The sequence below is a fragment of the Cetorhinus maximus genome, chromosome 2 (assembly GCF_964194155.1).
Source record: "Cetorhinus maximus chromosome 2, sCetMax3.hap1.1, whole genome shotgun sequence".
Taxonomy (NCBI): Eukaryota; Metazoa; Chordata; class Chondrichthyes; order Lamniformes; family Cetorhinidae; genus Cetorhinus; species Cetorhinus maximus.
Genome location: NC_135880.1, coordinates 139,685,436 through 139,710,537, shown reverse-complemented (window position 1 = coordinate 139,710,537; position 25,102 = coordinate 139,685,436). Strand labels below are relative to the sequence as shown.

The 25,102-nt window shown below is 41.0% G+C and overlaps 1 protein-coding gene across 1 annotated transcript in view; it reads left to right on the top strand.

The window, feature by feature from the left end:
- The window catches only part of noa1 (nitric oxide associated 1), a 33,163-nt gene extending 8,465 nt beyond the window's left edge, over nucleotides 1-24,698 (top strand). Inside the window, exons 3-7 of the mRNA XM_078570186.1 lie at nucleotides 3,818-4,035; nucleotides 6,244-6,375; nucleotides 11,683-11,799; nucleotides 14,907-15,024; nucleotides 22,318-24,698. Coding sequence (XP_078426312.1) covers nucleotides 3,818-4,035; nucleotides 6,244-6,375; nucleotides 11,683-11,799; nucleotides 14,907-15,024; nucleotides 22,318-22,529 — 797 coding nt within the window. The 3' untranslated portion in view covers nucleotides 22,530-24,698. The remainder of the gene's footprint in view (nucleotides 1-3,817; nucleotides 4,036-6,243; nucleotides 6,376-11,682; nucleotides 11,800-14,906; nucleotides 15,025-22,317) is intronic.
- Nucleotides 24,699-25,102: the final 404 nt, after the last annotated feature.

Genomic DNA, 25,102 nt, shown 5'->3' with positions numbered 1-25,102 from the left:
TGTACTGCTAAAGCATTCTGTTCTTTAACAGATTTGTGGCATTATTATTGATCCTCCTGTTAATGACTCCTTCACAAGCCAGGCACGCTTTTAAAAGCATAGTCAACTTTATTCAAAACTGGTCGTCATCATCGGCTGTCCCTCGGTTCAAGCAAGATGTCTACCTAGGGTTACAAGTTTCTGGCATGGGTCTTCATGTGACTGAACAGGCCATTTCTCAACCTGCAGATTTTTGGATCCATGGTGCAAGTCGTCACACGAGATAGTGGGAACCAGAGTGCAGGATTTCCTTCCTTTTCTTTCCTTCGCTGCTGCCTCTCTGCCTCATTAAGGCTTTGGGAATCGAAGCACGGTGCAGCTTAATGAATAAGTTTTTGCCAGTCTGAGCAATTAGTCGCAAGCTCTTCTAAGTCATTCATGTCAATGCTGCCACACTTCAAAAAGAGCTTCTGAGTGTCTTTGAAGCGTTTTCTTCATCCTCCCCTGGAACATTGGCCATTTGAGAGTTGAAAGAACAGGACCGGATGGGGGTTTTCGGTCATCTGGACACAGTGCCAAGTCCATCAGTGTTGATTTTGCCTGAATGCTTGTGGACCTGGCTTCAAGAAGGACACCAGTGTTTGTTCAGTCCTCCCATTGAATCCAGAGGCTGTGGCAGAGGCATTGCTAATAGAATTTCTCTAGCGCTCTTAAGTTTCGCTGATATGCAATCCAGGTCTCACTACAGTACAGGAGTGTGTTGGTGACAACTGCTCTGTATACTAGGATCTTTGTTGACTTGAGGAGGTCTTTGTTATCAAACACTTGCTGTCATATTTTGTAGGAGAGCTGGCGCAGCTGATCCAGTTTTGGATTTCTTTGTCATTGGTGGCCTTTTGAGAGGGGTGGCTGCCAAGGTATGGGAAATACTCAACACATTCCAGACTCTTGCCTTCAACATATATTGGAGGTTGAACATTTTGCTGACACGGTGTCAGTTGATATGAGTTTTGCTTTTCAAAATTCAAGGACAATCTAAGTTTCTTCTACCAGAATTGAAGAGAATATGACAGCAGCTTGAAAATCCAGTGCAGACAAAGCAACAACAGTGTAGTCACCCGCAAACTGTAGATCATGTATAGCAATGGAGGTCACTTTAGTTTTGGCATGGAGGTGACCACGGTTAGAGTTTTCCATCTAGACAGTATTTAATACCAATACCAGAGGCAGTTGATTTTTGAGGTGAATAACTACTGTTAGGTAGATTGTAATTAGTACGGGGGCTTATCACAGAGACTTCCTTAACATCAGTCTGCGTTCAGATCTCCAACTCAAGACGATTGCTGTCATATCATCATGAAGCAATTGCACAATTGTGGTGAAACTTCCTGGACATCCAAATCTTTGAAGCACAATTCGCAGAGCTTCGCAATTAACTGAGTAAAATGGCAATTAATGCAATGAATTCCTAGTGGTGTTGTCAACATTTTTCTTGGATTTGCCTGGCAACAAAGACCATGCCACAGGTTCCTCCGAAATGTTTAAAGCCACACTGCCTCTAGTAGGATTTCCTCAGTCACAGGAAGTAGGGGATGTCAGGATTTTCCTAGCTATGGACAATAGCTTCCACAGCATGATTTATATCCCTTCTTAAAAATGGTTACAATTAGCAATTTCCTGAAGTTGGGCAGAGTTCTTTCCTTCCCCCACCCCTCCCCTCCCCTCCCAAATCGTAGAGTGAGTGCACGGAGTCTTGATGTGAGCAAAAGTCCATCTGCTTTGAAAACTTCCACAGGGATACCATCAGGGCCACATGCTTTGTTGTTTTCTGTCTCTTTGCTTGTTGCAGTTCTCCCAATGATGACGGTTCACCCATGGATGGGAGATAACCTGGAGAGGAATAGCTGCCACTGTGGATTCATGTTTGTGGGGTTGTTCAAAGTGTTCTTTCCAATTTTGAACAATGGCATTATCAACCATGAAGAGAAACACCCTCCTGTGAAAGAAGGGGATTTTATCCATTTGACCTCTTGTCTATAGAAAAAAGCTTCACATGTCATGATGATCAGCATATTGTTAGATCGCTCGGGCTTTCTTTTCCCCACCATGTGTCCTTTATCTTCTGGGTTTGTCTTTGAGCATCAACCTTGAGATGTTGGAATGCTATCTTCTGGAGTTAGGACCTTGGGTTGTTTTGTCAGGCAATATGAGCTGCTCCTTTTTGCTCCGGTGGTCTTATACTTGAGCATCACTTTCTACAAACCAGTCCTGGTGACGACACTTCTTGAACCCAATGGTCTGGGCACAAGAGTATAATACAGCTGACTTTATTTCATTCCACTATTCTGGAATTGAGTTGGATGTGTGAAGATTTTCCAGATTGATCATGAGCTGTACTTGGAATTGTCCGCTTCAGTCGGGCTGTTTTAGGGCCAGTATTGACTTCCTTCCTCTTGGATTGTTGGGCCTTGTAATGTCTTGGTGCAGAGTGGATGCTTGTTATCAATCAAACATGGATTGAGCTTAATTCTTTGACCTGAACAATGACATAATCCAGGAGGTGCCAATGCAATCTAGGATGAATAAGGTTGAAATTCACCCTGTGATGAAATGTGGAGGAGCCTAAGCAACAAACTTTTACAATATTGAATAGGGCTAGTTGCTTCTTCCACAAGTAGCATTCTTGCTAAATAAGTTCAAGCAGCAGAATTTTATTGATAATTTGTTATGCTTGCCTTTTGTTTCAGTGCCATCTTTGGCAAATTGGGCAGTGGGTGATCATATATCTAAACAGTAAGTTTGAAGAAACAGTCTTGCTCAGATTAGTGAACAATTCAGATAGCTGTATACACCATTGTGTTGTATTAAAATATTAATTCACAGTATTCTAAATCTTAATGTTAGCAAAGCAATAGAAATGATTGATTAACAAGGGAACCAGGAGTGATGGGGGACAGACAAGAAAGCGTCAGTAAGGCCACTCAGATTAGCCATATTGAATGGCGGAGAAGGCCGAATGGCTCCTATTTCTTATAACCTTAAGACCTTACTTTTTTGAATTAATTTCGTTCAGTATAAATCACCTTGGTTTGGCAGGCTCGCAGGAGGTCATAATCTTCACAATGCGAGCTCTCAGATAATCTATAATCTTTAAACCAGAATAGTTTTAATCGATTTGATTTTGATCTTATTTGTCAGCCATGTTATTTTTGATTTTTTTGCATTACATTTTTAAAGCAGAATTTTACTTGCTTTGTCTCACCTGTGCTACACTTGTTTTTATTCAGCCTATCACATCTGTGCTAGTGCTTGTTCTTCAGCTGAAATCAGCTACTCTAATTTCATTGCCCTGTTCTTTCCCTTTCCTTTAATATTCTTTGTTTTGATTCCAAGAAAAGGATTAGCACTTGGGATAGTTTCTCCTCAGACTTGATCTACAAATTTCAGTGTCTACCATCTAGTGTGTTCCTTAGGTTGGTGCTCATTGCTTTGCTCAGGCACCCACAGATTCTTTTCTTCCGTTGTCTTCAATTTCTTTAATGTTTCTATCCATTTGTTAGTGACTCAAGGTTTTATAACAATCTGCGTTTCATTTGAGCAGATCACAGGCCTGCACCCATGTTTCCTCTATGCAGGATCCTCCCAATTGTTCTAATTCTAATAAAAGTTTTTGTTCATATTTCATTTTTTTTAGTTCTGCATATTTGAAGTATAATTGATTTCTTCTGTCCATGGACACTGACTTGATGTGTTTCCAGCATAACCATTTTTGCAAATGCTGGCAGACTGAAACAGTTATTTGCTTCCTTGATTATCACATTGTTTCCCTGGTGTTTAGGTAGAGTTGGCAGAACATTTCGTAACTCTCATGGGAGCAGACAGCGAAACAAAGGGATAATTGAATGGGACCCAGATGAACTCTCCCTGAGTGCAGAACCTGAAGATAGTAATCAAGAAAATGTCTCAAACTCCCAAGACGTGGTGGAATTCACATACAATGAACTGAAAGATGCCCACTGGTTTTATGACACACCTGGCATCTTAAAGCAAGACTGTGTAAGTGAAGCAGAAATAAGGGCATAGTGTAGTGAGAGTTATAAATTGAGGACTGACACGCTGATACACCACCTTTTTGCATTTGTGCTCCAAATATTAATTACCAGTTGTCATGCAAAAATGCTCAATCTTCTATTTGTCTTAAATTCTGCATAAAATACCAAAACAAGAATAATGCCTGGAAGCCCTATCTTTTAATAGTGATGTAGTAAATAATTAGTTCTCAGGAACTTTTATAATTTGAATAACTTTGTCCTGACCTCAGCTGTATTTTTTCTGGAGTTGGGCTGTCTGGTTGAGGGAAAAGGAGAGGGCATGTCTCCTGATTGTTAAGGGCTGTCCTTGGACTGACATTAGTAGAGGTTTAGAGATAAGTTACCTGACTTTGATTAGGGAATCATGTGCGGCATAAAAGAAGCAAAGAAAGTTTATCATATAGTTGGATGTAAATACAAGTTCATTCATCATCTTTACCCAAAATATGGCACTGCAAGATATTGGTCCTTCATTGGAAAAAGCAGCAGAAAGGATGTCAGTACTATTTGCCTCAAAAGCAGGGCCAACTATTTTGGCTTCTGATGCCAGAATCCAGGACATCCTTGCTTCCACCAATAGTGAATTTCTTTAATTCATACTAGTTATAATTCTGGGCTAGCAATTCTTTAATATAAATACAGTACAAGACTCAGTAGATTTGCTGCAGAAAATAAACATGGGCTCCTCACCTGGATCATGTGCACTTTTTTTTTTGCTGGTTCTGCTAATGATATTCTAGTTGTAGTGCACAAGGGGTTTGGGTAGCACTGCTTTCGTAATCCCTGATTTCTGCTGGTGTGGGAACATAACTGCCTTACTAAGGCACAGCAAGGAAGCAGCAGAAATTTGGAAGCAAGAGAAGGGGCTTAAAAATTTACTGGATGCCCGGAGTATGTAAATTGTTCAATTATATTTAGCCTACTAACAACATAAAAGTGTCTAGCTTACAAGTGTTCTTCACACTTGACGAAATGTAGTGTATTTTTCTTTGTTTAATCACTAATAATGGTAACATAATGAAAAAAAATTATTTGCATTCATACAGGTCTGTTCATATCTTCAGGACTCTTCGCCCCCAACTCCCAAAAGTACTTCACAGCAAATGAAGTACCTCTGAAATGTCACTAAAAATGGCAATGGTTTTGTAAACAGTAAGATCCTCCAAACAGGCAATTTAAATGACCATAGTCTCATTTGGTCGAAGGAATGTTTATTGGCTGCTCCTTGAATAGTGTCTTGTGATATTTTGCTTCAAATGGAACAGACAGACTGGGATTCATTTTAGCATCATCTCTGAAAGGCAACATCTTTTCCCAGTGCAGTACTCCTTTTGTACTACACAGATCTATCGGTCTAGAATATGTGCTGCTTTAGATAAATTAAATCCAAAACTTAATTGAGGATTTTCTCAGCTGTTAGCAGAAATTTTGCTTATATGTGGAGCAAAGTATTTTGCCCTGCCAACCAAAGCTTGTTGTAGAAGCAATAGTTAGGGTTGATTGCTGTTATAGCAGTTTAATGTGAATGTCAGCTCCTGATGAAATGCAAGGTTTGACTTAGTTTTTCGTTCCAGATCCATTTGAACCATTTAAGGTTGGGGGGGTAGGGGGAGTTGGCCAACTTGTGGCCTTGGGGTCACGTGATTCGGTCCGCAATGCCAGAGTAACTGTCCTATTTGTTGGTTTACCCTGTTTCAATGTTGAGTCTGGGAGTTTAGAAAAGGCTTTTATTGGCATTGCTTTCTCAATGATGGATAAATCCTCAATTTGAACACCAAGATCTGTTGGTACTGGCAACTTTAAATGCATGCACGTTAATAATATTGTTGACTTGACCTCTGCACTGTTGTAAGGCTCCTGGCGCTATCCAATGCCTAAGATAAAATCATGCCTTCATATTTATGAAATCAATCTCTGAAATGTCTCAGTTGTGGAGGAACATAGTTTTTCATACCCTTCATTGGATAAAGTAGAAGAAGTAATTAAAACAAATCGAGTTATTTATTTTCTGTTAGAAGCAATGTTTTAACGGTAATTCTTTATTTGAAGCAGTAGAATTAAGTAAGTGGAACAACTAGCGAGCAGCTTGGTAGTGAAATCCACGAGAATTTTTGCGTCTTGGAAATGAAACTTCTCTATAATTTCCTCATGTAACTCCCGATATATTTTGCAGATTTTAAATCTACTTACAGACCAAGAGCTGAAGATTGTGATGCCATCATCAGGAATCATCCCTCGGACATATGTGCTACAGCCTGGAATGGTGCTATTTCTGGGTGCCCTAGGTCGCATAGACTTTCTGAAGGTAAAGATCTAGAAATCAACAATAACTCGTTTTTATATAGCACCTTTTAAGTATTAAAATATGTACTAGCACTGGAAGTCACTCGAACTATGTTGGTCTCAAAATTGTTACAAATACACAGCTTATATGATGATCCTTGACTATCTCTTTAACTTAGGATAAAATTGAGGAATGATGGGGTCGTGTGACCTATTCTTAATTCTGCCCTTCAAGCTTGGGTGGCTTGGTTGTCAAAGGTTGAAGAAGGGCCCAGATTGTTTTACTGGGGAGAAGAGGCAAGATGACCACACCTGTAGACAATGTTATGAGCATCTGTGCTGATTATGGGTAGACTGCTTGTCTCCCAAGTCTCACAGGGAGGTATTAGGAATGTCAGGTTTTATAAACAGTTATATTTAAACTATCTATTTAATTTGAAGATCGACTGGAGTTTGGGGTTTAGAAGATTGTTATATCATCAATTCTACTTGGAACAAAGACCCATGTGATTCATATTGCCATGGAGATGGATTTTGAGAGGGGAAGAGTCCATAGAAAGCCATTGTAGTATCTGTTTACAGGGTTTTCTTAAGAAATCCTTTAACCTCTCACAGGTCAGTGTGCAAGCATCTGAGAGAGAACAGAGGGAGGCAGCCAGCCTCTATTCATCACGCAGAATGTGGGTGGGAGCTCATACTCAAATTGAAGAGGCCAAGTTTGTGAGAATTTGATGAGGCTGGAAAATTCACCTAGCTTTGGGTAGAGGGTGGGATCTCCAAGATAACCCTCCACGAAAGTCAATTCAGGACTAGAAGTTACCCAACAGGAAAAGGAAAAAGGAAGCAGACCGCCAGGAGCTGAGAATAGCTTTTGACTGGAGAACAAAGCATTCACTTAAGGGACACAGCAAAATAGGAAGATTTTTGGTCGTTTTAAAAGTTAAATGGGGGGTCTTTTTTGTTGCTTAGAGTGTAAGTCACCGACTGGAATAGTGTTTAATCAATGTTGCTTTTACTTTGTCTGTTACAGTAAAAGTCTTAAAACTTGAAATCTTGTTGTGTGATCCTTCCAGCCAGTTGCTGGAAATTTCAGATATATTTCTAAAAGCTACTCATCTCTATGGGGATCATAACAGCATCCCTGAAATAATTCTCATGATTTCCCAGGGATGGATATCTACCATGTTTGTGTGGCAGCTCCTGAGAATGGTTGAGCAGCAGTACTCTGCTTTTGGGTAGACCATGGCGAGTGAAGCAGTGCGTAGTATGTTGGCCCTACTGCCCCAGCTGGTACCTGCCAGTTTCTGTACGAGACTCACTCTTATCTTGACCTTGGCCCTGGTATTCTGGAGGTGTTGCCAGTAGGTTGATGTAAGCTCATGAGTGATGCCAAGGTATTTTGGCATTAGGTCGTGGGTGAGTGATCAGTCACAGAACTGGACATGAAGTTCTTCCCTGGCCTTAGAGTTGTTCAGGTGGAGCTGAAACAACGGTTTTGGCAGTGTTTGGTCAAAGTCTCCATTTTCTGAAGTAGGCTTCCAGAGAACATAGTTCTTCAATGTCCTAAAGTTCTTTAGCCTGGAAAACCAGGGCCAAGTTGCAGAATATGTGAGGAACTTTGACTTTGTAGGAGGGAGGTCATTGATATCTATGTTGAGGAGAGGTAATGTGATGACTGATCACTGTGGGAGGTGTGTCCACAGGCTAAACACCCCCCTCAAAAAACACTGGCCAACAGCTCCTGCAGCCGTCCCATTGACAGAAAACCTCAAAATAAAAACACATGCACTCATCTGAGATCCTGTAGACCTGACTAAAACAAACTCTACAAACAGATAACAGCCCCACCTCTCAATGGCGCACTGCCTGGTTGACTCCAAACATCATTAACCTCAACCTGGTAACTGACCTGAGGTGGTTAAGTCCCAGGTTTTTAACTTTTCATGGAAAATCTGGGCAGCTTTCAACCACTTGAGGTTGGGCCTGGGAAGATGTGACCACTTGCTCCACAGGTGAAACATGAGGAACAGCTCAAATTGTGACTGGCCATCCAAGTCAAACCACCCTACACATACTGAACTTCTGCCCTGAGAGATCCATTCCTGAGGGCATCACAACCATTCACAGTGCATCAGCTGAAGCTGTTGAGTGGATTGTTAACCTCAACATCAAACTATAACTTCTCCCCCAGCCATGTGAATTAAAAAAACAAAATGTCCGAAGGCACTTATAAGAGTTATCAGACAAAATTTAACATATCATAGATGCCGGCATATAAGTTGTCCTTTGAAGCCTCGGAAAATCCCTCTTAAAACTAGGGCTGCCTTATACACCAAATATAAAAATGAACTGCCGGTGTGGGTGGCTGCCATTTTGAAATGTCATCAGATTTGAAACCGAGTAGGTGGGTCTTAAACTCCCGCGCATCCTTGCTCCACAGCTCGAGTATCGTCTGCTTGATCCCTTGTACTGAGCTGTAAGGTATCAGTAAGTAAAACCAGCATTTGTGGCTAAAAATTTGAGGCTAGCTACCAATGTGAATTTAGCATATCGTGACTGAAAAAGGTGAGGGGAAGGGTTGATTTATACACTGAGTATATGCAAAAATTTGATTTTTGGGGCTGGAAAAATAGGATTGACTTAATGTCACAATTTACAGTAACAATTAAATACAGGTTCAAGGGGACCACGCGGCTTACTCTTCTATCAATTTTGTTGAATGTTCAAATTTTAAAGGACTTAAAAAATAATTCATACTATCAAAATGAAGTGTATATTTGCTTAAGTTGGTATTCAAGTTTAGAACTAAGGGACTTTCTTTATAGAGGAGTTCACAGTCTACTGATAAGTTAGCTCATCTATTGATGTGTGTTGCTATACTCTGAGGTACCATCCTTCACCTGCCTCTACAAACACATCCTCGCGTGGAGTTACTAATAAATTGTGTGCTCCTCAATATAAAGGGTCCACTGACTTTTATATCGACTAAATATATAAGTGGGATGCTAAAATTAGATTAGATATTTGGTAAACTAAACAGCAACAGTTTACAAGGAGAGCCTCCTTAATGTAAGAAAATAACTTGGGGCACTTTAAAACAGGAGTGTTGTGGAAGCTCAGTTTGAGATGGGTGTAAACTAGTCAGAATGCAGTGTAGTTTTTAAAGCATTCTCTAATGTGTAGATTTACAGTTATTGGTGAATTTACTTAAAATATATAAAACCTGTTGCCATATTCTTTGAGTCACCAGTCTTCCCACAATAGTGAAACTGTGGAATGCCATATCACCTTTTGTATTTGTTTGTTAAAAACCTTTATACAAACTTTTGTGCAAATATTTTTTAATATTTATATCTTTCAGCAATCATCTGGGTGGTACTTTTTAATTTGGGTGGAGAGGAAGGTAGTGATAAGAAGAGGAATAGGACCACTCGCATGTAGACTTGGATCAAAGCTCTATATTCACTTTATTCTGTTTATTTTCAAGATTTAACTGGCTTCAATTGACAGCAATCTGAATATAACTACATTATAAAGCAAGTGTAAACAAAGTACTGCATCCTAGAAATTTGAAACAAAAGATAAAGATGCAAACAATAGCTTAGACAGCATTTTGTAAAGTACGGTTGGTGCTTTGGATTCATGTCCTTCAGAATAATGAAAAGGAAACGAGCAGCATATTAAAATTAGAACGGGAGAACTGAGAAGACAAACATATAGAGGATATCGGTGGAATAATCGTTGTATAATGTAACAGACTATCTCAGTCAAATATTGAAGAAACATATGGATAAAATAAAACACTGTTGATGCTGGAAGTCTGAAAATAAAATCAGAAAAAGTTCAAAATGTTCAGCAAATCAGGTAGCACTGAAAAAATAGCAGTTGACATTTAAGGCCTTAAGATTCTTCTCTAGACTAGGAGATGCTACAAATGAGCAGCATTACAAAAGGAGCATAAGGAAAATGGGAAGGAAGAAAAGAGGCAGTTGAAGAAATGCTTGGGTGGTGGACAGAATATCGTTAAATGACAGGTGATATTAACAAGAGATAAAGGGAGTCTTAAATGAGGGTGATCAAAGAAAGAAAAGACCTTCAGAGCACAGAGTTTGAATAATTAGAAGGTTGAGGAAGCACAATAAACCAGCAAGGTGGGCAAATGGGAGACTGGTGGAAGATAAGCAGGAAACAGATTGACACCAAGGGTACAGACCACCCCACTAGTTGTGTTCCCATGAGGGTGCCCATTCAAGTACCAACTTCTCTCTTTTCCCTGCCTATCCCTGAAACGCATGCATAACCATCATGGTTCCCAAACACATCGTCAGAGAGAGAATGGGAATTATGGTTAAAGTCTGAAGTTGTTAATGACAATGTTATGGTGAGGTGCTGTTCCTCAAGCTTGCTTTGAGCTTCACTGGACAAAGATGAAGGCCAAAGACGACAGTCAGAGTAGGAATGGGATGGAGAGTTGAAATGGCAAGTGACAAGGACCTGAGGGTCACAGTTCCAAACAGAATACAGTTGTTCAGCATAGCAGTCACCCAACCTGTGGCTTCTCTAAATAAAGAAACAGAAGGTGTGAATAGCTGAGGTTCTGGGAGGCCTAAGGAAAAGATATAAACATGGGAGAGAATTAAATAAAATGAAAACTGCTGGCAAAGTATAATGAGCCCACAGTTCTGAAAAGAGAAACAACAAATTAGCAGCAAGGCAGGTTCTAAAAGCAGATTTCGATACAAATAGGCTCTTTGTTGCTATGAATGTAATAAATATTTCCAATTTTAGTTTGGAACAGTGCTGAAAGCGATTCTTTGAGAAGGCGAGAGTTGAAACTCATGTTTGAGATTGGCCCTGAACTAAATCTTTGGGTTTAATTTCTAAATATAAATGGCAGTCACAATTATGGAGCTGAAGGGGAAATTAATTTTACATCAAATGGTATCAGTTATGTGTTTGATTAAGTATTTGATCTTGCCCTTTTTGTTTCCGTCATTGAATTAGCTAGGAGTTTTCTCCTTGTTTATGCTAGGCATGTTATCTGCTTAAAATGATTAATCATGGAAATGAAATAGGGATAAAACAACCACATTTTCAGGCTTTGTGTTGAGCTTTGTACTACGTTCCCTGTGTTCAATATCCTGTATTGGCTAACACAGTTAGTTCTGGGGAAGGGCTGCCACCTGAAATCCAACTCATCTGTTCTCTTCACAGATACTGCCTGACCAACTGGATGTTTCCAGCATTCTGATTTTATATTGGAGTTAAAGCAACTCAAGTTTGTTAGTATTTTTAAACATTGTTTTGTCATTTTCATTTCATTATGCAGGGAGAAAAGTCAGCCTGGTTTTCTGTTGTTGCTTCCAACCAGGTTCCAGTCCACATTACAAGCCTTGATAAAGCAGATTCAATCTACCAGAAGCATGCTGGAAAAGCACTACTTGGGGTAAGCCATCATTCTATATCAGAGTTCAGGAAAAAGTTGTAACATGTATATGGTTGTAATTTGTACTGGTAACTTTACTATAAACCAGTGTCTGTTTTGTACTTGCAGTATGTGAATGTGGCAAAATGTCCTATAATTTTCTGGTTCTGAGGATTTTTAGCTACATTGATGACAAGTTCAAGTAATACAGTACTGGATGAAATTAAACCATGGAAATATACACACACATTTTAACCACTTTTAACTCTCATCTTTCCCACCGTAAATGCATTCCATATTATAAATTTTATGATGCCAAAGTGGCAATTCAGCCAAAAGCATTTGAAAGCATAATTTTTTTAAGGTATGCTTCATACTGGGCTTCAGTTGTGATTTTATTACTTTTAAATGTCAGGTGAACCATATTCCTGTTCCTTATCAGTGTTATCTGAAATAATGAAACTGGTGCCATTTTTACTACTTTTCTCTTCCTGATGGCTCAGTCTTTGCTGGGGTACAATTCCACAAGTGCACCTTGTTACCACTGAAAGTGGCCATTACTCAAGCAGAAACTTATCTGCCTGTTTTGACAGGCTCTTACACTGGTGTGGGATGCGGAAGAAGGAACTTGCAGTCAAGCATCTGAAGAGCACGCACTTTTATTTGCAGTAGAGATCAGTTGATGATCTGATGCGGGAATCCCGGCTGTGTTTTTTTCCCCTCTTTTGTACACTCCCTGTACCCAGCATTTTGAGGCAATTGGGCTACTACTGTGAGTGAGCTAAAGTAAACTGGCATAAACTGAAGATCAACCAAAGGCCTTCCTGGTCTTTATTACTAATCGACTCACTGTTTGAATGCACTGTCCATCGGAATAATAGAATCAGTTGTCTTGGAAAGTCGCTGTTCTCGAAAAAGTGCTGGCTGCAGTTAATGGAAAAGGTGTGTGCTATAAGCACCATAAGCATTCTTCATTTCTGATTGCATCAGTTCTGTTTCATTAATAAAATCTGGCTAGGCTAGGTTTGGAATCCAAGGTGTAACTTTCTTTGGGAAATTGGGTGACATCCAACAAAGTGCGTGAAGGACTCTGGTAAATTATATTCAATTCTCTTAACATTCTGTAACTAGAATTTGTTTCCAATTCCACCACTGCAGGTCATTATGAACACAGAAGGAACTTGCATTTATATAGTGTCTTTCATGTCTTTAGTATATCCTAAACTGTTTCACAGCCAGTGAAGTACTTTTGAAGTATATTTACTGTTATGTAGGCAAATGTTGCAGCCATTCAGCACACAGCAAGGCCTCGTAAACAGCTATGAGATAAATGACTGGTTTATCTATTTTTGGCTCTGCGAATTCAGGAATGAGTATTAGCTAGGGTACTGGGGGGTGCTCCCGTTCTACTCAAGTGGTGCCATGGGATCTTTAACATCCACCTGAACACGCAAAAGAGGCCTTGATTTAGCATCTTGCCCAAAAGACACTGTTTCTGACAGTATAGCATTATTTCAGGTTATGTGCTGGATTGGAGCTTGACTGACAACCTTGTGGCCAATAGAGTTCTACCAAAGAGCCAAGCTGATGCTTACAAAAGAGAGAGGGAGAAACTGGTATTGTTGTCTCTTATCATTTGACATTGATACAGTTGTGTACCAGTGGATATGTGAAAGTAACTTCTTTTGTCATGTGGATATTGCAGTAGATTTAGAAACGTAGTCAAAAATGAAAGTTGTTAAATAATTCCATTAACTTTTGATAGCTCAACAATTCACCTTGGCATATGGAAGATGTATCACAACCAAGAAAGAGTAGGGCAGACAAGCAAGGAATCTTTGAGCATTCTTGCTCATCTGCATTGGGTTTGTTGGGTTTTTAGTTTTTCAGCAACAGCCTGTCAAGTGGTTAGTTTAGTGACAACGTGAGAGGGCTAGGTTGTATAATTTTCTAAATTTCCAGCTACTTTTATTTGAGAAAATGCTAAAATGCATTATTACAGATGTCAGGCTAACTGCCCTATAATTTCTGATCTCCTTTCTTAAATAGGGGTGTTACATTTTGGGTTTTCCAATCCATTGGGACCTTTCCAGAATAGAGTGAATTTTAAAAGATTACAACCAATGCATCTCTGCAGCCACTTCCTTTAAGACCCTAGGATGCAGGCCATCAGGTCCTGGAGGCTTGTTAACTGTTAGCCCCATTAGTTTTCCTAGTACTTTTTCTCATGTGATTGTGATTCTTAAGTTCCTCCCTCCCTTTTTCCTGTTTTCTATTATTGGGATTCTTTTAGGGTATTTTACTGTGATGGCAGATACAAATTACTTGTTCAAAGTTGCTTCCTTTTCCTTATTTACCAATATTAATGCACAGCCCCATCCTCTAAGGACCAATGTTTACTTAAGCTACTCTGCTTTTATATATTTGTAGAAACTTTTACTGTCCATTTTTATATTTATTGCTAGTTTACTCTGTGTACAGTGAGCAGTGAATACAGCACTTGGTGGGAAGAAGCATATGATGCCTCAAATGGAAGAAGTTTGAAACCCTAAACAGTGATGTGACCAGAGATGAACCTCCTGCATTCATATGGGAAGGCAACGAGGAAGGGGGGCTGGAGAGTTCGCTTGGAAAATGGCTGCAGATAAGGTTTGGTGGGACCCATATTTAGATGTTGGAAGATGTACGTGAATTTGGAAGCTGAGGACACTATCACCATTGAGAGAGGAGGAGGAGGTGGGAGACATAGAGTCAAAGAAGAAGCATGAGAAATGGAACAGACCTAGTCCAGAGTCATGTGAATCATAGCAATGGGGAATTGGTACCTGAGGAAAAAGGAAATTTCAGAAGCTCCAGTGCAGGAAATAAATTCATTAGGATGGATTCACAGTTGAAATGGGAGGAAGGGATGGGTTGTTACAAGACTTGGTTGGAAGAAGGGAGGGCTAATGGGTATAGGCACAATATGAGAAGAAGTCCTTTTGCAGTGTAGGATTTGTAAAGAGTAAAAAGTATTTCAGCCATACCAAACTAGCCTTCCAAGTGACTGATCAACAAGCATGCATGCTATCAATGATGTTGAAGTGCTTACAAGTTGTTTTGACCTGTCGTGTCCATATTTCTATTAGGTTCCTATTGGTGGAGAAGAGCGGATGAAAGATTTCCCTCCCCTGGAATCTCAGGACATTGAGCTGGTTGGAATTGGTACCCTTGAGGCTGTAGCTGACATAAAGCTCTCTTCAGCAGGTAGTATCCTTTATTTAATCCAGTTTTGATATATTTAAAACAAAAAAAATCTAGAAATGGGTGCACAACTAGGCTTATCAAATAAATGCTATTGCAATATGACAGGCTCATAAATATATTTGTATAATTTTGTATATCATGTCCAGTACATAAAACTATCGTGGAAAAAAATAAATGATTCCCATTGGCCAAATAAAGATGCCACAGAAAATCTGCCATTTCATTATTCATGACCCAGCTGAATACATATCTGTGCGAATAGCATAAAGTAAACCCATAAAAATTGCTATATTCACTGCAAATAACTATTAACTTGTCTGTAAAATCAACCTCTGTATATTAGAAGTGCCTCTTGAGATGTTTCCTATCACAGACCCAGCCCCAATTCTGACATCTGGTGATTAAGTCCTGCAGCACTTACAAAGGCCCGAGTATTGACCAAGGTGTGTCAACCCAAGTTCATTGAAATCACCAGTGTCACTCTGTCTGGGTCCCCCATGCAGCTCAAAGATGCCTCTTTCAGTTCAATTTACTACAGCACTGGACATAGGGTGGAGCTTACAGATGGCAGCTACTGAGTAGCTGGCCTAGCTCAGCCTTAGATATGCTCTGATGGATTAAATACACAAATCCATTCTCTTCTATAACCTGATGGAAATCAGATTTATATTTTCTCAGCATCTGTTTTCACAGTACATTGTGACCCTAATATTATTAAGCCCTTTTGGAGATCTAGTGACTTTCATTTTAAGATGCAGTACATGGTCCCCGTTCCTGCTACCATACACTGCTCCCTGCCCCAGAATGGAATCCATGCTAAATATCGCGAGAACCCTATGGGTACCAGATTATCTGTGAGCAACGACACAAAGCATATTCAGGTCTACAGCAGTGACAGTTCAAGTATTTGAGATGTGTGCTGCATTTTCAGTTAACTACAGGGTATATTTATTTGTAAAATATGACTATTGCACTCAAGATTTAGCTTATTTAAACTGCAGTGCCTATACGTGTTTTGAAGGTTAAATTGTTTATACATCAGTCTGGTGTAGTCCAAGGTCATGTAAAGTGCAGATCTCTGTTGCCAGGTGGCATCCTTTTTGGAAATGCACACTGGGTGTTAAAGTATCTGCTATTAACATTTACTGTAGAGTGTCAACATTTGACGTTAGGCATCACTATAATTTATCGCATAAATCTGAAATAAAATGCTGAACTCGTGAATAATGACCATTAAGCTGCTGGATTGTTGTAAGAACCTATCTGTTTCACTAATGTCCTTCAGAGAGGAAAGCTCCACCTGTTTCTCAAGTGTTCCTTGAGAGGAAATTTACTGTCCTGACCTGACCCACATGTGACTCCAGATCCACGGCAGTGTGGTTGACTCTGAATTGGTTGGGCACGCCTCTCAGTTATTTCAAACTGCTACAGAAAAATTGAATAGGGGAAATTGGCCAGGAAAGTGAGATCTCATGGGATACAGGGGAAGATGGCAGGTTTGATCCAAAATTGGCTCAGAGACAGGAAACAAAGAGTGGGTGCTTTTGAAAATGGAAAATGATTTCCAGTGGTGTTCCACAGGGCTGTGTTGGGGCCCTTGCTGTTTGTTGTATATATTAATGATTTAGACTTAAATGAGGGAGGCATGATTGGGAAATTCACAGATGGCACAAAATTGGCTGTGTAGTTGATAGTGAAGAGGATAGCTGTTGTCTCCAGAATGATATCAATGGTTTTTGAGTGGGTGGAGAAGTGGCAAATGGAATTCAATCTGGAAAAGTGTGAGGCAATGCATTTGGGGAGGGCAAACAAAGCAAGGGAATACTCAATAAATGGGAAGTTATTGAGAGGGGTTGAGGAAGTGAAACACCTTGGAGTGCATGTCCACAAATCCTTGAAGGTGGCAGGACAGGTGGAAAAGGTTGTCAAGAAAGCATATGGAATGCTTTCCTTAATTGGGCAAGGTATTGAATACAAAAGCAGGGATGTAATGATGGAACTGTATAAAACGCTGGTTAGGCCACAGCTGGAGTTTTGTGTACAGTTCTGGTCACCACATCACAGGAAGGACATAATTGCTCTGGAGAGAGTGCAAAGATGATTTACAAGAATGTTGCAGAGCTTGAAAATTGCAGCTATGAGGAGAGATTAGATAGGCTAGGATTTCCTTGGAATAGAAAAGGCTAAGGCGTGACCTAGTTGAGGTGTACAAAATTGAGGGGCCCAGATAGGGTGGACAGAAAAGACTTGTTTCCCCTAGCTGAGGAGTCAGTTACTGGGGGCATAAGTTTAAAGTGATTGGTAGAAGGATTAGAGGGGACATGAGGAAAATCTATTTCATCCAGAGAGTGGTGGGCGTCTGGACTTAACTGCCTAAGTTGGTAGTTGAGGTTGAAGTGCTCAACTCATTTAAAAATTACGTGCATCTGCATCTGAAGTGCTGTAACCTGCAAGGCTACGGACCAGGTGCTGGAAAGTGGGATTAGAATGAACGGCTAGTTTCTTTTTTCTCTTTTTGGCTGGCACAGACACGATGGACTGAATGGCCCCTTTCTGCACTAACTTTTCTATGGCTCTAAAACCACACGGACCATCTGGCATCTACCTTGGCACCAGAAACAATGAAGGCACGGCCTGTCCAGTCGACTCTTCTCAACTAACATCTGGAGACTTGTGCCAAAATTAGGTGAGCTGTCCCACGGACTATGCAAGCAACAGCTTGACAGTCGTTCTGACCGAATCTCACCTTACGGCCAATGTCCTTGACTACTCATTACCATCCCTTAGTATGTCCCATCCAACCAACAAGAGGTGGCAGCACAATGGTATAAAGTCAGAAGAGAGTGACAGTGGGAGTCCTCAACATATAGCCAAGACTACATGAAGTCTTATGGCAAACACAAACAAGAATTACTGCTGAGTATCACCTACTACTCTTCCCCCAGCTGATGAATCAGTGCTCCTCCATGTGGAACATCACTTGGAAGAAACACTAGGGGTAGTAAAGGCCTCTGGTTTGGAGATTTCAGTCTCCATCACAGAGTGGCTCAGCAGCACTGCTGATGCAGATGGTGAGGGAACCAACAAGAGGGAAAACTTGCTTAACCGCATCCTCATTTATCTGCCTATCACAGATGCATTATCCATGACAGTATTGGTTGAAGTGACCACGTACATCTTTGTGGAGACCAAGTCCCCTGTTCACACTTAGGACATCCTCTGATGTGTTGTGTGGCACTACTATTGTGCTAAATGGGATAGACTCAGAACAGATTTACTAGCTCAAAATTGGGCATCTATGAGGCGCTGTGGGCCATCAACTGCAGCATTGTATTCGGCCACAACCTGAAAGCTCGTGGCTCAGCACTTCCCTCACTCTACAATTACCATGAAGTCAGGGACCAGCTCTGGTTCAGTGAGGAGTGCAGGAGAGCATGCCAGAAGCACCACCAAGCATACCTAAAAATGAGGTGCCAATGCAATGAAGCTACAGCACAACTAATTGCATGCTGAACATTGGAAGCAGCATGCTATAGATAGAGCTAATTGATCCCACAACCATGAAGACATTCTAAAGCATTTCTGCTTTCGGGATGTCCTCTCAGTACCTGGAAGAGGTCAAACATCCCTGCCAGCTAATGGAAGTCCCTGGCTTGTGACAGCCAGAATGGAGAAGGTTCATTTGGGAAGGCACTGAACACATCGAGAGCATGCAGAGATGAAGTTGAGGCATCAGTGAAAGCGCGCAAACCCCCCAACAACTCTACCCAACCCTCAAAGCATCACTTACCCTGCATGTGGCGGAATCTACGGATCATACATTGAACTTAACAGGCAGCTCAGAACCCATTGAACTGGAGTGGAAGCAAGTCATCCTCCACCCTGAGGTACTACCTAAGGAGAAGGAATCCTGAATGGTGGTGGACAGTTAAATAACAGGAGAAGGTGGCTCCAAAAACATCCCCATCCACAACGATGGGTGAGCGCAGCACATCAGTGCAAAGGACAAAGTTGAAGCATTTGTAACCATCTTCAGTCAGAAGTGCTAAATGGATATGGTCCATCTTGGCCTCCTCCTGAAATACCCACCATCATAGATGCCAGCCTTTTGACAATTGGATTCACTTCATGTGATATTGAGAAACTGCTGGAGGCACTAGATACAGTAAATGCTTTAGACCCTGACAACATCCTGGCTGTAGTACTGAAGACGTGTGCTCCAGAACTAGCTCCACGCTTAACCAAGCCATTCCAGTAGAGCTACCTTCCAAACCCACAACCTCTACCTACTTCAAAAGATGAGGGCAACAGACACATGGGAACACCACTGCCTGCAGGTTCTCCTCCAAGCCACACCATCGTGACTTGGAACTCTTATTGCCCTTCCTTCGCTGTCGCTGGGTTAGAACCATGGAACACCCTCCCTATTAAGAGTGCAGGAAGGCATGCCAGGAGCAGCATAAGGCATACCTAAAAATGAGGTGTCGCCCTGGTAAAGCTGCAGCACAGGACTGCTTGCATGCCAAACAGCATAAGCAGCAAGTGATAGAGCTAAACGATTCCACAACCAATGGATCAGATCTAAGCTGTGCAGGCCTGCCACATCCAGTTGTGAATGGTGGTGGACAATTAAACAACTCATTAGAGGAGGAAGCTCCACAAATATCCCCATCCTCAATGATGGGGGAGCCCAGCACATCAGTGCAAAAGAATAGACTGAAGCATTTGCAGCAATCTTCAGCCAGAAGTGCTGAATGGATGATCCATCTCGGCCTCCTCCGGAGGTACCCAGCATCACAGATGCCGGTCTTCAGACAATTCAATTCACTCCACATGATATCAAGAAATGACTGAAGGCACTGGATATTGCAACGGCTATGGGCCCTGACAATTTTCCAGCAATAGCACTGAAGAACTTGCTCCAGCACTTGCTGAGCCCCTAACAAAGTTGTTCCAGTATAGCTACAACACTGGCATCTACCTGGCAATGTGGAAAATTGCCCAGGAATGCCCTGTACACAAAAAGCAGGACAAATCCAACCCAGCCAATTACCGCCCCATCAGTCTACTCTCCACCATCAGTAAAATAATGGAAGGGGTCATCATCAGTGCTATCAAGCAGCACTTGCTTAGCAATAACCCCATTAACATTCCGCTCCAGACCTCCCTACAGTCTTGGTTCAAACATGGACAATAGAGCTGAACTCTGGAGGGATGAGTCACTGCCCTTGACATCAAGGCAGCATTTGACAGTGTGTGGCATCAAGACACCTAGCAAAACTCGAGTTATGGGAATCTGTAGGGGGAGGGAAACTCCGCTGGTTAGAGTCATTCCTAGCACAAAGGAAGATGGTTGTGTTGTTTGGAGACCAATCATCTCAGATCCTGGGCATCACTGTAGGAGCTCCCCAGGGTAGTGTCCTAGGCCCAACCATGTTCAGCTGCTTCGTCAATGACCGACCTTCCATCATAGGATCAGAAGTGGGGATGTTTGCTGATTGCACAATGTTCACCATTCACGGCTTCTCAGATACTAAAGCAGTCCACGTCCAAAATGCAGCATGACCGGGACAATATCCAGACTTGAGCTGACAAGTGGCAAGTAACATTCGTGCCACACAAGTGCCAGGTTCTGACCATCTCCAACAAGAGAGAACCTAACTCTCGCCTCTTGGCATTCAATGGCATTACCATCGCTGAATCCCCCACTATCAACATCCTGGGGGTTACCATTGACCAGAAACTGAACTGGACTAGCCATGTAAATACTGTGGCTACAAGAGCAGGTCAGAGGCTAGGGATCCTGCGACGAGTAACTCACCTCCTAACTCCCAAAGCCTGTCCACTATCTACAAGGCACAAGTCAGGAGTGTGATGGAATACTCTCCACTTGCCTGGATGAGTGCAGCTCTAAAAACACCATCCAGGATAAAGCAACCCATTTGATTGGCACCTCATCCATAAACACTCATTCCCCCACGCACAGTAGCAGCAGTGTGTACCATCTACAAGATGCACTGCAGGAATTCACCAAAGCTCTTTAGGCAGCACCTTCCAAACCCATAGTCACTACCAGCTAGAAGGACAGGGGCAGCAGACACATGGGAACACCACCACCTGGAAGTTCCCATCCAAGCCACTCACCATCCTGACTTGAAAATATATCGCTGTTCCTTCACTGTTGGTGGGTCAACATCCTGGAACTCCCTCCCTAACAGCACTGTGGGTTTACCTACATCACATGGATTGCAATGGTTCAAGAAGGCAGCTCATCACCATCTACTCGAGGGCAATTTGAGATGGGCAATGCCCACATCCCACAACTGAATTAAAGAAATAACAGCAACTGTGGATGTACCTACACCACCTGGACTTCAGCGATCCAAAAAGGCCACCACCTTCTGAAGGGCAATTAGGGATAAGCAGCAACCTTGTCTGTGACGCTCACATTCCAGTGCAACTAATGGTACTGTTTTGGTTGGAGGTGGAGGGGGATGGGTGTAATATGATTACTGATATTAGCAACATACCTTTATTAGACAAGGGAAAAATGAATGGTTTCAGTTACTCTGAGCCTTCACATTTACTATTGACTAGTTTGAGCTATATTGGCAGAACTCTAGGATTAGGTTATTTGTTCTTTTGATATGACGTTTAGGGGTGGGGAGAGTGGGGGCCTTGGGTAAATAGACCATAAGGCATAGGAGCAGAAGTAGACCATTCAGCCCATCGAGTCTGCTCCGCCATTCAATGAGATCATGGCTGATCTGAGAATCCTCAACTCCACTTTCCTGCCTTTTCCCATAACCCTTGATTCCCTTACTGATTAAAAATCTGTCTATCTCCACCTTGGATATACTTAACGACCCAGCCTCTTACAGCCCTCTGTAGTAGAGAGTGCCACAGATTGACTACCCTCCAAGAGAAGAAAAATCTATCTTGGTGATATATTTTGTGGATCGATTTAACTTCCTCAAGTTTGACCCCTCTGAGCTGAGAGAAACATTGGATTGGAGAACTTAGAAAGTTGAGAAATTGAAGATTCTATCCCCTTGCCTCACTTTTTGTGTTGTGGGCAAACTGAAATAACTGGTCAGATGTTATTGTTATGCAATGTATAACACGTTCAAATGCTTTTAAACATAGATGGAATAGCTAGTCTTTATTAAAACTAATTATACTGTAACATGGAGAATTCTAATTAGCTCTAGTGACTTCAGTAACTTCAGGTATGAAAATTCAGGCCCTCGGATGTTTTGCAGAACTAACAAATCTTTTGATACCTTTCTTCAGGCTGGATTGCAGTGACAGCTCATCCAGAGGATAAAATTAAGCTTCGGGCCTACACTCCCGCAGGAATTGGCTTAATGATTGAAAAACCACCTCTTCTACCATTCATTGTCAGTGTTAAGGGGGAACGAATAAGAAAAACCCCAGCCTATAAATGTAAAAAGCCACTACCCGTTGTGCAAAACCTGCGACCAGTATCTGCATCCAAATCATAGCCTGCTCAAAGAAAGGAAGGATGTGAGGCATTTATAAAAGTGACCACTCAGGGTTTGTAATTAAATTACATCAAGGATGGAGTTCTCTGATAACTCCTGTTATGTAAGTTACTTTGTCTTGCTGTGATTTTGTAAGGAAGCTGGCTGCTTAATAATCACAAGTCAAATAGTCATTTGGTGGTACAGAACTTGAGCATTGCTACAAAAAGAGATTTTTTGTTGAAGCCTTTTGTATTGCACCCATCGGGACAGTCTGCAAAAATACCAAATGTAAAGGGAACAACAATTTATATTGTTTGTGAAGAGTGCTGATTGGTTGGCAAGTGGGCCCTCATTGGTAGAGGCGTCACCATGGAGAATGCACCAGTGATTGTGACTGACAGTTAACTGCCAAGTATTGTTTTAAATTTAAACCAGACAGTTTGACCCTGATTGGTCAAAGCGTTGCCCGAGGAATGAGTCAGTGAATGGCTGTCACTTGTTTAGCTGAAACAAGTGCAATCTGTATATATGTTCTTTCTGGCTGCAAAGAATAGAACTCTGCATATTAATATATGTAGCTTCCAATACATGCAAATACATCACACTGCACGCCTGACTGACAATCTTTAAATTGGTTGTCAGTGTAATTCTCAGCACACTACACTGAGGATTATTTAGCAAATGTTGTCCAATTGCAGAATGGCATCTAATGTTGGACACTTTTGACTTTTGCAAGCACAGGCTGGTTGGGTACGATCTGTACCTTGCCTGTTGCGAATAGGGGAAGGGACATGCTGTTTGTTAGGATCCACCAGTTTTTGGAACATATAGCCTACATACCTAGCATCACACTGGCACTGAAATTCGTATAGGAATTTGGAAATTCTCAAATTCAGAAAGAACGTGTATACACATTGCGCCTGTTTCAGCTAAGCAAAATAAGTGACAGCCATTCGCTGGTTCATTCCTCAGGACAATGCCTTGACCAATCGGAGACAAGCTGCCTGGTTTAAATTTAAAACAATGCTTGGGAGTTAACTGTCAGTCACCATCATGGTGCGTTCTCCATGGCAATGCTTCTACCAATCAGAGTCCACTTGCAAACCAATCAGCACTCTCTTCTCAAACAGTATAAAAAGTTGCTCCATTTACATTTGGTAATTTTGCAAATTGTCCTGATAAGTGCCAGACAAAAAGCTTTGACAAAAATGTATCCCCCCCCCCCCCAGCAATACTCCAGTCACAAGTCAGTAAGTTAATTCTCCTACTGCAGCATTTACTAATTTCCAGGTTGGATTTTAGATTGAATCATGTCTAAAAGCAGAAGCTTTTTTTTTGAGTTGTGCATGGTGACAGTATTGAAAATAAATGTATACACAAAATCATGTTTAGTGCATTGACTTGCTCATCTGAAACTGATGAATAGGGCTAAACAGTGCATTTCACAGAAACTTATGCAGAATTCATGTCGGATAATAACATGAATGTATTATATATTTTTTAAAACACTCCATTAGTTCTTTCCTGTTCACTGTTAACAGAACAATCAATTCTTGGCAAATTAATTTGTAATGCCATGAACTGAGGTCATGTAAGTTACTGCAAGAGAACTTTCTGTTTTGATTTTTTTCCTCTCTCAATTATACCACAATGGGAAAGAGCAGAAAATAGTTTTTTATATATATATATATATATATATATATGTGTGGTTAAAACTGTTTAGCATCAGGCAGATTTCCAATCATTTTTGCAATTCATTTTTACATGTATATGTAACTTGCACTGACAACTGTTTGTAAAATATGTATATAATGAAAATTTGTAGCCTGAGGCTACAGTGGAATTACTGTAAGTAAACCTGATGACCTTTTTGTGTTGTCTGTGTTCCTGCTTGATTACTGGTGTTGCCTCAACTATTGCCTGTGCTTGTCGTATGTTATAAAATGTGAACTGTAGTGATGTAGAATTGCTTGAGCTGTACTCGCCACTTCCCTCAATGTCACAGCTGTGTGTGGCAAATCACGTGGGAAATGGTGAGCATGTCTCATATTTTCGTACCTAGAATAGCACAGAAGGAGGTTGTTCATCCCATCGTGCCTGTGCTTATTCTTTCGGTGAGCTATCTAATTCACCTTGCTCACATGTTCTTTACTCAGAATCGTGTAATTTTGTTTATCCCTTCAAGTATTTATCCAATTTCTTTCGCATTTACTTTTGAATCTGCTTCCACCACCCTTTCAGACAGTGGATTCCAGATCATCTTTAACCTGACATAATTTTTTTGTTGTCATATTGCTACTGTTTCCTTTGCCGATCACCTCTGTCTCTGGAAAGATTCTCATTTACTCTGTCAAACCATTACTGATTTTAAACACCTATCAAATCACTTCATATATCCTTTTGTTGTGTTCCTAACTGGATAATTTCCCCATTATTATTCTGTAAAGTTTGCACCTTTTTGTAATCTGCCTGCAAATTTGTTTCGCTATCTCATTCCCACTATTGTTTCCTTAGAGTATACTCTGTGTTGTGGTAAAATAACCACTCTCGAGTCTGAGGAATTCAAGCAAGCAAAGATCTTTATTCGAGCA